General features: G+C 51.4%; 1 protein-coding gene across 2 annotated transcripts; it reads left to right on the forward strand.

Moving 5' to 3' along the window:
- Positions 1–314: 314 nt before the first annotated feature.
- CCN5 (cellular communication network factor 5) lies at positions 315–13751 on the forward strand. 2 transcript variants are annotated; one of them, XM_055373048.1, is made up of 5 exons: positions 315–332; positions 1308–1413; positions 5850–6066; positions 10674–10928; positions 13027–13751. In XM_055373048.1, exons 2-5 carry the CDS (start codon positions 1354–1356, stop codon positions 13245–13247), a joined length of 753 nt encoding a protein of 250 aa, XP_055229023.1. In that variant the 5' UTR covers positions 315–332; positions 1308–1353; the 3' UTR covers positions 13248–13751. The 2 variants fall into 2 exon arrangements, with proteins under 2 accessions (XP_055229023.1, XP_018872720.1); XM_019017175.3 differs by lacking the exon at positions 315–332 and adding an exon at positions 805–1132.
- The last annotated feature ends 1387 nt before the right edge of the window (positions 13752–15138 follow it).

Below are 15138 nucleotides of genomic sequence, written 5' to 3' on the forward strand. Positions count from 1 at the left end.
TCACCAATCGCCCATTCTGGAACCTCTGCTATCCAGCTAGATCACTTTGAGGTTTGGACTACTACTGGTGGAGGTAATGGGGGCCCCAGACAGCCCTTGACATCACCTCTTTTATCTTTGCCAAATTCTACAAACAAAGCCCATGTCTTTCCATCCCCCGCCCCCATGGCTGGCACATCGTAGATGTCCCCAAATCTTGGTGGTGTGAACTTGTGTGTCTCACCCTTCACAGACATCACCATTTCCCGTTGCACAGAAGGCTCCGCTCATACCAGGCGCTTTGGCTCCCAGAATAAGCAGGCTATCATGCTATGTCCGACATCTAGGCGTTGGTACGTACTGTTCCCTTGGCCTGGAACATTCTGCCCTCTCTCACCCTCTCTTTTCTTGGCTTTCTGAAATGGCACCTCCATCAGAAAGTGTTCCTCACTCTTGGTCTGAGCAAGGGACCTTGCCTGGTATTCCTGAACTTCCACCTGCTTTCCCTCTGTTTTCTCCCTCTCTGGGCCTTGTCCTCAGGTCAGTGTTGTGCCTCCAGCTCCTGCAGAGGCGAACTCAGAGGCGGCCGAATGAAAGCAAATGGATTTGGCTTGACCCCATCATCTAGCGGTGCCCAGCAAGCGCCGGCACACAGTAGGTCCAGCCTGCCCGGACTCGCCCACCACGGGCCCCCTTCCAGAGCCGGGAGGCAGGCCAAGGGAGGCCCCTTATTGCCAAGAGCAAACAGGCCGCCCAGGGAAGTTTTGCTCTGGGTCACACCCACCTCTGGGTGGCTGCCAATCTGCCTGCCAGAAACCGCAGGCTGGGCCGCGGCTACCCAGAGTCAGGGCCACGGAGCTTAGGAGACCTTGGGTCAGCTCTGCAAAGGGGGTGTTTACTGAATGCTTCCGGTATCTGCAGCCCCGCTGGGGTTCGGACAGGGGGTCTGGAATAGGGCTTCACAACTACAGCAGGGCTAGGACCCTCTTGGGCTGGAAGGAGCTGGAGAGGACCCTGCAAGCTGTCACAGGTTCTTGGTGCTGGCACTGGCTCAGGCTTTCACACACACACACGCGCGCACACACACACACACACACACACACACACACACGGACAGGCACCTCCTTGGTGGCCTTCACAGTTTCACCTTCAGGTAAATGGGCTCATCCTTTGAGCCATGAGGATGGGAAGCAAAGCAAGGAATGAAAAAGCTAGTGTGTGTGTGTGTGTGTGTGTGTGTGTGTGTGTGTGTGTGCGCGCGCGTGCGCGTGCGCGTGCGTGTGCCTGTGTGTGCCTGGGAGTGACCTCACAGCTGCCGGAACATAAAGACTCACAGGTCCGCCACCCAGGCTCAAAGCTGGCTCTGCAGGGGACATGAGAGGCACACCGAAGACCCACCTCCTGGCCTTCTCCCTCCTCTGCCTCCTCTCAAAGGTAAGGAGGCCCGGGCCCTGGAATGCACTGCTGACTATTTGGGTGTGGAGGGGGTGGGGATGTAAAATCGCAGCCAAGGACCCCCTTGGCAGAATTCCTCCAGGGCCCCACATTGGGCACAGTCTGGCCCCCATGCCTAAGCAGGGCTTCTCTCCCTGGAACTCAGAGCTGCCTCCGGCCAGCCCTGCTGTGTGACCTCAGATATGTATCTTGCCTTCTCTGGGCCTCAGCATCTTCCCAGGTGAAGGGTATACAGTTTGTGAGGCCTCTGTGAAGACCATTCATGATCATTCATCAAACTTACCAGGCAAATTCAAGAGGACTTTAATGTATCCTCATTATGAATGGGGGCACGCAAGACATGACATGCTTGGCCTAACTCTGAGCCAGCATTTGGATGGATGCCTAGCTGATTGGAAGGTTCATTCTGCAAGGGCATCAATGCTGTTGGACTCTTAGGCAGTGAGTGACCCGCCCGCCCTAGCTAGAGGGGGACAGGAGACACCTCTGTGGAGTAATGGCCTTATCCCCGAATGCTGCATGGGACATTTACCAAAGAGCCTGTGGGACATCTACCTTGTCTAACATGCACAACAATCCCATAAGGAATTTTGAGTTAAGTGAGGCTCAGAAAGGGTAAGCAACTTGCAACCCCAGTTTTCAGTCAAGTGAGGCTCAGAAAGGGTAAGCAACTTGTCCAAAGCCACACAGCAAAGAAAGGTCAGAGCAATAGAGGAGAGCCATGGTGGAGCCCAGAATGACATGGATGTAGGGGGAGAAGCACTCCAGTCTGTGCCTCCCCAAGCCCAAACTGGACCAAGGCCACAGCTGCTAAGCCTTGTCATCACCTCGGCAAATGCTGAGTTCCCAGAGCCATGGAATCGGCCCCACCACAAGCCACGATCTCACTGTATTGTCACGCTCCTTTGAGGAGCACGGGCAGGAGCTTCTCTCCCTCAGGCTCCAAGTCTTCGTGCCTGGGAAGCCTGAGAACCACGCTGGCATCCTGTCCTGCTGTTTGTTCTTCCAAAGGGGATGGGTAGGACATGATGCCAGTGTGGGTGGCTTGGGTAGTTGGAATAGGGGACTTGGGGCTCTAGGAGGGAGAAGGGGCCCAGGATTATACGAGAACAAAGTAAAGCTGTCCTAGACTTGCCATTAGGGTGAGACTTACGGGACCATTCTTCCCTGGTCCCAGGAAACAGGGACTGCACAGAAACACAGGGACTTAGTCACCATGACATGGAAAGCCACAGCAACCCTCAGAGGGAGAACTCTAAGTCTTCCAGGCTGGCCGTTGGCTCCGGGGCTCCTGGCTGTGGACCGGGGCAGGAGGCAGACACCTGGACACAAGCAAAATCACATTGATCAAGGACTGGCCAGGACCTCATTTAATCTCCATCATCACTCAGAAACAGGTTGTCTCTACTCCAATTTACAGAGGAGAAAACTGAGCTTCACCTCCACCTTCCAAAGCCGTTTGTCCATGTGTTCAGTCACGTAGCAAGTCACTGGCAGAACTTGAATCTCAACTCTTGCCCAAAAAACTCCATGCCTAGTGCTCCTGCCCCAGATATCATGAGCCTTGCCCCCCACTACCAGATATCACAGCAAGGCCCTGGGGAAACTGAGGCACAATGGGACAACTTGAGTTTGGGCCTTGGATGTCAACTTGAACTTGGATGTCAATCCTGATTCTGTCTCTTACTGGCTGTGTTACTACACGCTTTGAGCTCCAGTTTTCTCATCTTTAAAATGGGCATAATGATGGCACCTCACATTGGAGGGGTAAATGAGACAACAGCACTTGGCACATGACATACATATGGTATCACATGAGATAATTGTACACTAGAATAGTTGATATCATTAATAGCCTCTCCTGGGTATCGGGGCCTACAGAGTCCTGCCCCCTGACAAGCATGGCCAGTAGAGGGGTCCACAGTGGGAGCCAAGGTGCACAGCTGCTGGTCTATTTCCTGGCACTCCTGTTTTCAGGTGGGAGGGACCTGAGAGTCACTTCTGACAGTCCTCCCTCCATTGCCCACAAGCCAAGGGAGCTGAACCTCTGACTTAGAAGGGAACCCAAAAGCCCAGACCGTTTCTATGTGAATCACCTGTGGATTTATGAAAATGCAGATTCGGGCTGGGCACGGTGGCTCATGCCTGTAATCCCAGCACTTTGGGAGGCCGAGGTGGGTGGATTATGAGGTCAGGAGTTTGAGACCAGCCTGGCCAGCATGGTGAAACCCCGTCTCTACCAAAAATACAAAAAATTAGCTGGGCATGGTGGCATGCACCTGTAATCCTAGCTACTTGGGAGGCTGAGGCCTCCCAAGAATTGCTTGAACCTGGGAGGCGAAGGTTGCAGTGAGTTGAGATCGTGCCACTGCACTCCAGCCTAGGTGACAGAGCAAGACTCCATCTCAAAAAAAAAAAAAAGAAAGAAAAAGAAAAGAAAATGCAGATTCGGATTTATTATATAAAAATTCAGCTTTGGATTTATAGAGGGGCTCCAGAGGCTGCCTCTCTGACAAGCTCCCAGGTGACGCTGCTGCTAGTTCAGACCACACCTTGAGGGGCGAGGCTAGGCCATCATCTCTAGAATCTGAACAGCCTGCAGCGATGGGACCCACTCCCTTGTGAGGCAGCCAGACACCTAGCTCCTTGTGTCCATCTGCTACTCAGTGCTGTCTCAGTGGGGGCTGTGATCGCCTCCTACTTTGTGGCCCCCACCAGAGGCTGGTCAGCCAGTTTGCAATGGCTCCTAGTGGCCGGCGTGGGAGTTGCCGGGAACTGAAAGCAGGTTTGCAGGATCGTGGGTAGGGGGGGCACTGGGCGGGGCAGAGGGTGAGGCAGAGCAAAGGGGTCATTTCCTGCTTTGGGGCTGCACAGGAGATATAAGGTCATTAATTCCATCATTATAAACTGCAAGCCTCCCTTCCTCTAGATGAAACCCTCATCCCCTAAGGATCCTACTAAACTCAAACTTGGCCCCCCAAAGATGGGGCCACTGGAAGCATCTTGAATTATACTTCCTTCTTGGTCCCCACCTTCAAATGGGCAGACAGGGAGCCCACGGCACCTGCTGTATGGTTTGGTTGTTTCTCTGATGTGGGTGGCGAGGGTCAGGCAGGCCACATGGGCTGATACCCTGATCCTGTCACTGGGGAGTGGGTCCCTGGCTTACGGACACAGTCTACCCCCATCCCGTGTCCCTGAGTCCTCACTTGGGAAGCAGGACCGGGGACACTCCCAGCCCTGAATCGAACACACTGACGGGTGCTAAGTCCCTGTCCCTCTCTGGAGCTCAGTTTCCCCATCCGTACCTGGCAGGGGGAGGAGGTTAGACTGGGGCAGAGGTGCTGAAAACCTAGCTGAGCTTCAGAAGCCACTGGACAGCTTGTTAAAAATAAAGATTTCAGGTCCCTGACTCTGGGACTTCTGATTTTGTAAGCCCCAGAGTGGTTTGGGGGTCTGTATTTTCCCAAGTGTCCTGGCTGATGTGACGTACCTCCAGAGCTGGGACACATGCTGAATGGATCGAAAGGCCAAAAACATCCATGATATGGTTCGATTTATTCAGTCCTAAGATAAGTATCTGTATGTTGGAAAATGTACCAGACCCTGCCATTTTCATCCTTGACTTGTTGCTTTTGCCTTTCTGTAAGCTCCCAGAGGGCTGGGGCTGAGCCCTCTGCCACCATTAACAACAATGATCATCAAAGCTAAGTGCAGTGAGCGCCTACTGCATGCCAGGCCCTGTGCTGAGGGTTTGCTGTGCAACATTTCATGTACTCCTCAGAGCAATCCTCTGAGTTAGATACTTTGAGGAAACTGAGGCTCAGAGAGCTTAAGTAACTTCCTCAAGGTCACTCAGCTAATAAGAGGCAGAATTAGAACTGGAAGTCTAGCCAGGTGCAGTGGCTCATGCCTATAATCCCAGCACTTTGGGAGGCCGAGGCGGGCGGATTGCCTGAGCTCCGGATTTCAAGACCAGCCTGGGTAACGCGGTGAAACCCCATCTCTATTAAAAATACAAAAATTGCCAGGCATGGTGGTGGGCGCCTGTAGTCTCAGCTACTCGGGAGGCTGAGGCACGAGAGTCGCTTGAACCCAGGAGGTGGAAGTTGCAGTGAGCCTGGGATCGCGCCACTGCACTCCAGCCTGGGCAACAGAGCCAGACTCTGACTCCAAAAATAAAAATAAAAAATAAAGAACTGGAACTCTAGTCCAGAGTCCTTGCCCATAACTACATGCCATACTGCCTCTTAGGGCATGTTGTGGGACTACTGGCCTTTGAGGCCAGGTCTGCACGGCTCTGAGGCTAAGGTGTGGACACCACACTACCCAGCCTGGCAGAGAAGTGGCTGGTTGTGAGGGTCTCACTGCCCACCTTGAAAGCCCGTGGCTGAGTGAGGTCTCTGTCTCTTCAGGTGTGTACCCAGCTGTGCCCGACACCATGTACCTGCCCCTGGCCACCTCCCCGATGCCCGCTGGGAGTACCCCTGGTGCTGGATGGCTGTGGCTGCTGCCGGGTATGTGCACGGCGGCTGGGGGAGCCCTGCGACCAACTCCACGTCTGCGACGCCAGCCAGGGCCTGGTCTGCCAGCCCGGGGCAGGACCCGGTGGCCGGGGGGCCCTGTGCCTCTGTAAGCAGGTTTGCAGGACTGAGTGGGGGCGGGTGTGAGCGGGAGGTCAAGGCCGTGTTGTCCTGGATCAAAGTGCAGCCCTCCTCTCTCTACCTCCTTGGGTGCTCACTTCAGGTATCCCGTCCATTCCAGCTGAACTTGGTGTCCCAAAGCCCACTCCCCACTCCCTCCTCTCCCTTCTTGGCCTCTGCTTAAACCATCTCACTACCCCAATAACCTTTCCCCATCCCTACCTGTCCAAATCATTGCCAACTTTCAAAGCCAGGTTCAAACAGCTTCTCCCCTGAGAAGCCCTCCCAGATTCTTCAAACCAGATGCTACCACTCCCTTCTCAGGATCCTTACAACACTTTGGGGAAAATAAAAGTGCAACCTTTTAGGGCATAATATGTGTCCAGAACTGTGCTAAGCACTTACTACACAAGTCACATCATCCTCACAATAACCCTATGATGGGAAGTACTTTCAGACCTATTTTATGAATGAGGAAACAGGTTCACCAGCATTAAGGGACATGCTTCATGTCACACGGCACGGGACCAGATCCAACGGGCTCTAAGGAACATTTTATTCTATCTTCTCCCATAGTGGGGGCCCTCGGAGCACTGCTGGGATCCTGGGTTTGCCGTGTATTCAGCAGTCACCCGAGCATGTGACATTCCTCACCACTCTTCTAGGCCTTGGTATTCTCTGATGCTTTGGGGCAGGGCTTTGCAAGCTGGCTCCAGTGACTGGGTGCCAGAGAATTAGTTGTTGTGGGAGGGCTGTCCTGTGCATGGTAAGACTTCTAGCAGCATCCCTGAACTCCACCCACTGTATGCCAGCAGCACTCCCCATCCCCCAAGTCATGACAGTCTGTCTTCAGACAGTGCCAAATTTCCCCAGGGGGCAAAATCTCCAGTTGGGAACCATCACTTTAGAGAAATGCAAAGAGGCAAGAGATTGTTCTTTTTTCTTTTTTAATAACAAGCCTTGTAGAACAATTTACCTCTTTCATCTATGTGCATGTCACACTTTTATAAAAATAAGAAAGAAAGAGAGAGAGAGAGAGAGAGAAGCTCATGAATCATTGATAATGAATTCATCTGTAGGAAAAGCCTTGTTAAAAAACAACAGGCCAGGCACAGTGGTTCATGCCTATAATCCTAGCAGTTTGGGAGACTGAGGCGGGACGACCACTTGAGCCCAGGAGTTCTAGTCCAGCCTTGGCAACATAGTAAGATCCTCTCTCTATCAAAAAAAAAAAAAAATTAGCCGGGTGTGGTGGCACATGCCTGTGGTCCCAGCTACTTGAGAGGCTGAGGTGAGAGGCTCGCTTGAGCCTGGGTGTTTGAGGCTGCAGTGAGCCGTGGTTGCGCCACTACATTCCAGCCCGGGCAACAGACCAAACCCTATCTCCAAAGAAAAAAAAAGTAATAACTCCATGGGAAATGCTTTATTTACAAGTATTGTAAGGATAAGGAGGGTGATTCGTTACACAGACTGAGGGATGATTGCTTATGAAAATGTATCTGAAGAACAATTGAGATAAGTAACACTTCGCTTACAAAGCTGTTACTTACATTTGCTGTGACACGTGTAAACAGCACCCACAGAGTTTATTTTACACTTGCACAGCCCTTACCATGTGTAAGACACGGAGGGTTTCATAAATATAAACTCATTTAATCTCACAACCACATGAGGTAGGTACCCTTCTCTTATAAATGGAAAAAAGGGGTACAGAGAGGCTAAGCAACTTGCCCAAGGTCACACAGCTCATAAGCGGCAGAGCTGAGATTTGAACTCAGGGAGCTGGCTCCACAAGCTCCACTGCTCAACTGCCTGACATGCAGCAGTTGATTAGTACATAGGCTGTGATTGTTAATAACTGTATTAAGGGATTTTTCTTATTCCGTCTTAATTCAGACTTCAAACACCTGCAGGCCAAAGGTGTACTTTGGTCTCTGGTCCTTCCTGCAACTTCCCACCTTGGTCTGTCAACATGATGGGTGCTCAACAGTGTTTAATGATTTAAACTGAATTTAGAGGCTGGGAACTGGTGAACCCCAAAGAGTCCAGCTAAGACATCACAAAGGCTCAGTCTAGGGCTTTGCAGGGAACATGCTGCCAAAAACCTCTCCTATCACTTACTCGTTGAACGATCTTCCCTAAGGGCCAACTCTGAGCTGTGAGATGTGCTGCAGATTCACCATCGTGGTAACAGCGCATCCAATGCCGGGATCCTGATCTTCCGCCCCCCAGAACGGCCTCCCCAGTCTGTTGAGAGCACCTCCATCCTTCTCATGGCTCAGACTCAAGACCTGGGAGTCGTTCTAGAGGTCTCTCTCTCTCTCTCTCTCTTTTTTTTTTTTTTGAGATGGAGTCTCACTCTTTCACCCAGGCTGGTGTGCAGTGGCAGGATCTCAGCTCACTGTAACCCCATCTCTTGCGTTCAAGCGATTCTCACGCCTCAGCCTCCCAGGTAGCTGGGATTACAGACACATACCACCATGCCTCGCTAATTTTTGTATTTTAGTATTTCAGTAGAGACGGGGTTTCACCATGTTGGCCGGGCTGGTCTGGAACTCCTGACCTCAAGTGATCCACCCGCCTCGGCCTCCCTAAGTGCTGGGATTATAGGTATGAGCCACCACAGCCGGCCTAGACATCTCTCTTTTCTCACCTCCCACATACCACCCACCAGCAAATTCATCGTGTATTTCCAGCATCCGACACTCCCATCCCTTCTGGTCTGAGCCCCGTCATCATTGGCCTGGATTTTGCAGTAGCCCCATAATCATCTCCCTCCTTCTGTCCTTGCCCCTGGTCTATTCACAACACAGCAGTCAGAGAGCTCCTGGGAAGTCATAAGTCAGATCACCTCCCTCCTCTGCCCCAAGCCTTCTGGTGGCTTCCCATCTCAGAGGAAAAGCCAAAGTCCCCACAGTGGCCTACAAGGCCCCACAGGATCTTGTTCATGCTTTCTCTCTGACCTCATCTCCTCCTGCTCTCTGCTCCAGCCACATTGGCCCCTTGCTGTTCCTTAAATACCCCAGGCACACTCCTGCCTCAGGGCCTTTGCACTGGCTGTTCCCTCTACCAGCATTATTTCTCAGCAAGGCCTTCCCTGCTGGAGGATTAGATGAGCTAGGGGACTTACAGCATTTTGCCCCAAGCCTGGCACATAGCAGATGCTACGTGGAAGCATAACCCACTCCTGTTTATTGAGCATCTGCTATGTGCCAGGCTTGGGGCAAAATGCTGTAAGTCCCCTAGCTCATCTAACCCCCCAGCAGCCCTGTGAGCCGGGTACCAAGGCTCAGCGAGGCAAAATGACTTGCTCCAGGCCCCACAAGTGGGAGCCAGAGTTGGAACCTAAGTATGTGTGGTTTTGGTTCTGAAACCCCTGCGTGTGTACAGACCTACTGGAAGGTTTTCTCAGAAGATCTGGGAGAACCTGTTTGCTAATGAGTCCTTTCCCCAGACATAGCTTAGTGGCCACCCAGGTCTCACACACACGCTGTTTCCCGTCTGCACTTCCTGAGCAGCTCACACGCTTCTCCAGCACTCTTACTTCATTCTGTCTTGGAGATGATGCCCTCACACCCATCCCCCTTTCCCAAGCCCATGAGACCCTCGAGGCAGGAACTGTCCTTTCTGTCTGGGAGCACAGTGGTTGGCACACAGGCGGGAAACAGTAAATATCTCTGGAATGATAAGGAGTAGGGCTATTTTATCAGGGTCTCTCATGTGCCAAGGCTTATGCCAGCTATTCACTCAAGGGACATTCCTGCAGTGCTGTGTGTCGCGCCTAGGCTCTGAGCCCACTGGAGGGTGCAAAGACGCACACTGGCCGCCCCAGCCCTCAAGGAGTTCATGTCCAGTGGAGGAAGTGGCAATAACGCCCATATCTTGAGGGCTTCATTGAAAGAGTGTTCCCTGAGCACCTAGGCCATGCCTAGCACTGTGTGCTAGAGGGTACGGACATGTCATCCCATGGAACCTGAAGGTACAATTACTGAGCTCATCATTGCTGTCGTTCAGGCCACTCAGAGAAGTTAAGTAACTTACTCAAAGACACACAGCCAGCAAGTTAAGCCCTGACCTGACAGTGATGACTACAGCACAAGTGGACAACGACTTTGTTGCATGAAATCTCAGTGTGTATAGAATACGTAAACGTTATTAATATATAGTAACTATACTAATGATAATAACAGAGTAGCTAGGACCTATGGAAGGTCTCTTTTATGTTGTGATCATTACGCCTATCATTCCGAGTAGTCTCTACCACCCTGGAAAATAAGTACCATTATATCCCAGCTTGCAAATGTGGAAACTGAGGCAAGAAGAAGTGAAATCACTTGGCCCAGGTTCACAGCTAAGAAAGGGCAGAGTTCGGGGGGTCAATCCAGGCCTGTCTTCTTGCAATCCCTGTGCCGAGATCCAGGGTGCCCCAGCAGGCTGGTGGAGGGCTGGGGAGAGGTGCATATCCTGGGCTGGAGCCCTGGGCAGGGCCCAGCTACTGTGAGGCCGCTGCCTCAGGCAGCGGGATCTGGGCAGCTCTGCAGAGAGGGCTGTGCCGCTTTGCGGGTCACCGATGGGGGTGCGGTTTTTCCTCCGCAGTGGCAGAGGACGACAGCAGCTGTGAGGTGAACGGCCGCCTGTATCGGGAGGGGGAGACCTTCCAGCCCCACTGCAGCATCCGCTGCCGCTGCGAGGACGGCGGCTTCACCTGCGTGCCGCTGTGCAGCGAGGACGTGCGGCTGCCCAGCTGGGACTGCCCCCACCCCAGGAGGGTCGAGGTCCTGGGCAAGTGCTGCCCTGAGTGGGTGTGCGGCCAAGGAGGGGGACTGGGGACCCAGCCCCTTCCAGCCCAAGGTGAGCGCAGCGGTGGTCCAGGTCAGGGCAGGACTGCCTGGGGGCGCCAAGGGCCACCTGGGGGGTGGGGTGGGGTGGGGCGCGGCTTCCTGGGGACCAGGACCCAGGGACACATCAGAAGCTGGGAGGGGCGGAGGCTGAGGAGGGAGATAAGAAAGAGGAGTGGACGGCCGGGCGCTGTGGTTCACCCTTGTAATCCCAGTACGTTGGGAGGCCAAGACGGGCGGATCACCTGAGGTTAGGAGTTCGAAACCAACCTGGCTAACATGGGAAAACCCCGTCTCTACTAAAAATTCAAAAATTAGCCTAGCATGGTGGCGGGCATCTGTAGTCCCAGCTACTTGGGAGGCTGAGGTAGGAGAATCGCTTGAACCCGGGAGGCAGAGGTTGCAGTGAGCCCAGATCACACCACTGCACTCCAGCCTGGCCGACAAGCACGAAACTTCATCTCAAAAAGAGGAAAAAAGAAAGAGGAGTGGAGGGTCAGCAGGCCTCCCTCTTTAAAACCAATAAACAAAAAGCCGCCGCCTTTGAGATGTGTAATTTAAAACCATAAATAATTAAAAATAAAAACTGGGTGACAGAGCCGGGAGAGGAAAGGTGGGTTAGGGTATGTGAACCAAATTCTCACATTTCAGAGATATAATAGAGCTAAGCTCTTAGAATATATAATATTACCGTATTTATAATATATTGATACATATTAATAGATTTAGTAATTTATTATTATTTGGGCTTACTAAAAAAGGAACTCAAAACTGAACAAGGCAAAGTGGCTGCTCTGGAATGTGGGCCGGGGGTGGGCTAGAGATGGAGAAAAGACAGTTACCTCCCACCGTCCCACTATAAATCTTCAATTTTAGAGATTTTTGTTGTTGCTGTGTTGCTTTTTGAAAATTATCACATGAATGTGACTTTCTAAAAAAGGCAACTGAAAAGAGGAGGATTGATTTCATAAATGCTGCTGCCACCCACAAGAGGTAGTCACGTGTTATGGGTCAGGTGCACGGCATCTGCAACAGCCCCGCCATCCCCTTTATGCTGTGTGACTCTGAGAAAGTTGCTTAACTTCTCTGTGTCTCAGTTTCTCCAGCTGTAAAATGGGGACAATAAGAGCATCCACTCCATAGCGTTGTGAGAACTACTTGAGTTTGTTCAAGTCAAGCAGCTGTAGCAGTGCCTGGCACATGGTACTATATCAGAGGTAGCCGTTATTATCTCTGTGATGGAATATGATATATCCATTTAAATACATAGGAAAACACCAGTGAGTTCACCTTATGGATAAAAGCAGGATAAGAAGGTGTATTTCCAACTCGATCTCAACTAAGTGTGTCCCTATGCACGTATACAGGTATATCTACACATACACATGCATACACAGCACACACATGTGGGTAGAAATCAGGGTTTCTCAACCTCAGCACTAGTGACAATTGGGGCAAGTAATTATTTGTTGGGGGGGTTTTCCTGTGCACTGCGGGGTGCTTAGCAGCATCCCTGACTTCTACTCACTAGATACCAGTAGCATGCCCCAGTTGTGATGACCAAAACTGTCTCCAGATATTGCCAAACCTTTCCTGGGAGGCAAAATTACCCTAGTTGAGGACTTCTAGTGTAAGACTAGAAGGAAGGACACCAAAATACTCACAGAGGGAGGCTTGGAGCAGAGAAAAAGCTAGACCATGGTGAACCTGCCATCTTGTTCCTGGCACAAGAATCCTGGAATCTTTAGCATCCTTGCCACCGGGCCAAAGCACCACTCCACACAGGCTGGGCACCCCCTGCCTGTAAAATGCTGTTTATCCAAAGAGACGAGAAAACCATGGTTCACTGAGGGACCATCGTGACCAGCACACTCTGGTTGCCAAACAACTAATATTTATGGAAATCTTACAAGTACCAGGTACTGTGCTAGGCACTTCATGCCCATTATTTTATTCAGTGCCATCCACTGTTAAGAAATTTACATGACAAGAAACTGAGATGCAGAGAGGCTGAGCCATTTGACCAAGATTGCCGTGGCCGCTGGTAGGTGGGTTGATTGAGCTGCTGAGCCCTGGCTGCTCAGTGCTAACTCTTGTTCTTTCCCCCCTAGGACCCCAGTTTTCTGGCCTTGTCTCTTCCCTGCCCCCTGGTGTCCCCTGCCCAGAATGGAGCACGGCCTGGGGACCCTGCTCGACCACCTGTGGGCTGGGCATGGCCACCCGGGTGTCCAATCAGAACCGCTTCTGCCGACTGGAGACCCAGCGCCGCCTGTGCCTGTCCAGGCCCTGCCCACCCTCCAGGGGTCGCAGTCCACAAAACAGTGCCTTCTAGAGCCGGGCTGGGAATGGGGACACGGTGTCCACCATCCCCAGCTGGTGGCCCTGTGCCTGGGCCCTGGGCTAATGGAAGATGGTCCGTGCCCAGGCCCTTGGCTGCAGGCAACACTTTAGCTTGGGTCCACCATGCAGAACACCAATATTAACACGCTGCCTGGTCTGTCTGGATCCTGAGGTACAGCAGAGGTGCAAGACCTCGTCCCCTTTCCTCTAACTCACTGCCTAGGAGGCTGGCCAAGGTGTCCAGGGTCCTCTAGCCCACTCCCTGCCTACACACACAGCCTATATCAAACATGCACACGGGCGAGCTTTCTCTCCGACTTCCCCTGGGCAAGAGATGGGACAAGCATTCCCTTAATATTGAGGCTGCAGCAGGTGCTGGGCTGGACTGGCCATTTTTCCAGGGGTAGGATGAAGAGAAGGCACACAGAGATTCTGGATCTCCTGCCGCCTTTTCTGGAGTTTGTAAAATTGTTCCCGAATACAAGCCTATGCGTGATCTTGTGTGTCAGGCCTGTGTTTTCTGAGAAAGCCCTCCCATTATCCGGGGCAGAATTCAGGGGCGGAGTTCTCTGTGAACCTCACAAGGTGAAACCACATGGTCTTAAAGAAAGCCAGAAGACAGGCCTTCAAGTGATCCAAGAAACCCAATTCGTATTAATAATAATTAACTTATTTATTTATTTATTTTTTTGAGACGGAGTTTTGCTCTTGTTGCCCAGGCTGGAGCTGGAGTACAATAGCACGATCTCGACTCACTGCAGCTTCCCGGGTTCAAGTGATTCTCCTGCCTCAAGACTCCTGAGTAGCTGGGATTATAGGCGCATGCCACCATGCTTGGCTTTTTTTTTTTTTTTTTTTTTAATATATTTTTAGTAGAGATGGGGTTTAGCCATGTTGGTCAGGCTGGTCTTGAACTCCTGACCTCAAGTGATCCGCCTGCTGCCTCAGCCTCCCAACAGGCGTGAGCTACTGCACCCAGCCAATAATTAACATTTCTTGAGCGCCTGCTATGTGCTAGGCACTAGCACTTTATACAGACCAGTGCTTCCCAGCGTTTTTGACCAGAGAAGAGCAGGGAGAATGAAGGCTGCCTTCCAGGGACTGGGGAGCATAGCCTGAAATCAACTAACCCAAGGGTGAAATTGTTCGAAGTCTCATGTTTTATTGTTTACAAACAAAACAAAACAAAAAACAAAAACAAAAAAAAACACCCAACACCAAATACATAAATTTTACATTTTCCTCCATGGTCTACCTGTGTTTGTTTAAAAAGTAAAACTGTATTTCCATTAGGATCCAAGCAGGAAATTAGAAAACACTCGGTATTTAAACAGGGATTTCTTCTTATTAAATTAATTTTATTAAGGTATAATTTACCCATAGTTAAATATACAGATTTTAAGCATATGGTTTAACGAGTCTTCATAAACGTACACGCTCATGTAACCAACTCCTCAATCAAGGTATAAAACATTTTCATCATCTCAGGGAGTTCCCTCTGGCTCCCTCCCAGTTATCCCCCTGCTCCCCAAGGCAACCACTGCTCTGATTTCTATCACCATAGATGAGCTTTCATGTTCTTGAACTTCTCATTAATACAACCATACAGCAGGTACTCTATAATGAATGACGTCTTTCACTCAACATAATAAAATAAAAGGAATTTAATGAGAGGACTTAGTCACCCATCTGAGAGGCCAAGTAGGGGACCGTGTGATGCAAGAGGAGAAATTCAACACCAGACCAGCCCTCGGGGTGGAGGGGCAGAGGGAGGGCAGAGCCCAGAGCTGGCACCAGCAGGCAGAGGATGAGGACCTGGCAAGGCTGTCTGCTGGGAGCTGCAGCCGCTAAGAAGACACAGCCTCGTAGACCTAACAGAAAGT

Source organism: Gorilla gorilla, chromosome 21, assembly GCF_029281585.2.
Source record: "Gorilla gorilla gorilla isolate KB3781 chromosome 21, NHGRI_mGorGor1-v2.1_pri, whole genome shotgun sequence".
Classification (NCBI taxonomy): domain Eukaryota; kingdom Metazoa; phylum Chordata; class Mammalia; order Primates; family Hominidae; genus Gorilla; species Gorilla gorilla.

Excerpts from the sequence above, each read along its gene's own strand:
- CCN5 (XM_055373048.1), top strand. The coding sequence starts at position 1,354 with ATGAGAGGCACACCGAAGACCCACCTCCTGGCCTTCTCCCTCCTCTGC. Across the intron at positions 1,414-5,849 it reads TCCTCTGCCTCCTCTCAAAG|GTGTGTACCCAGCTGTGCCC; the intron begins GTAAGGAGGCCC and ends CTGTCTCTTCAG. Across the intron at positions 10,929-13,026 it reads CCAGCCCCTTCCAGCCCAAG|GACCCCAGTTTTCTGGCCTT; the intron begins GTGAGCGCAGCG and ends TTTCCCCCCTAG.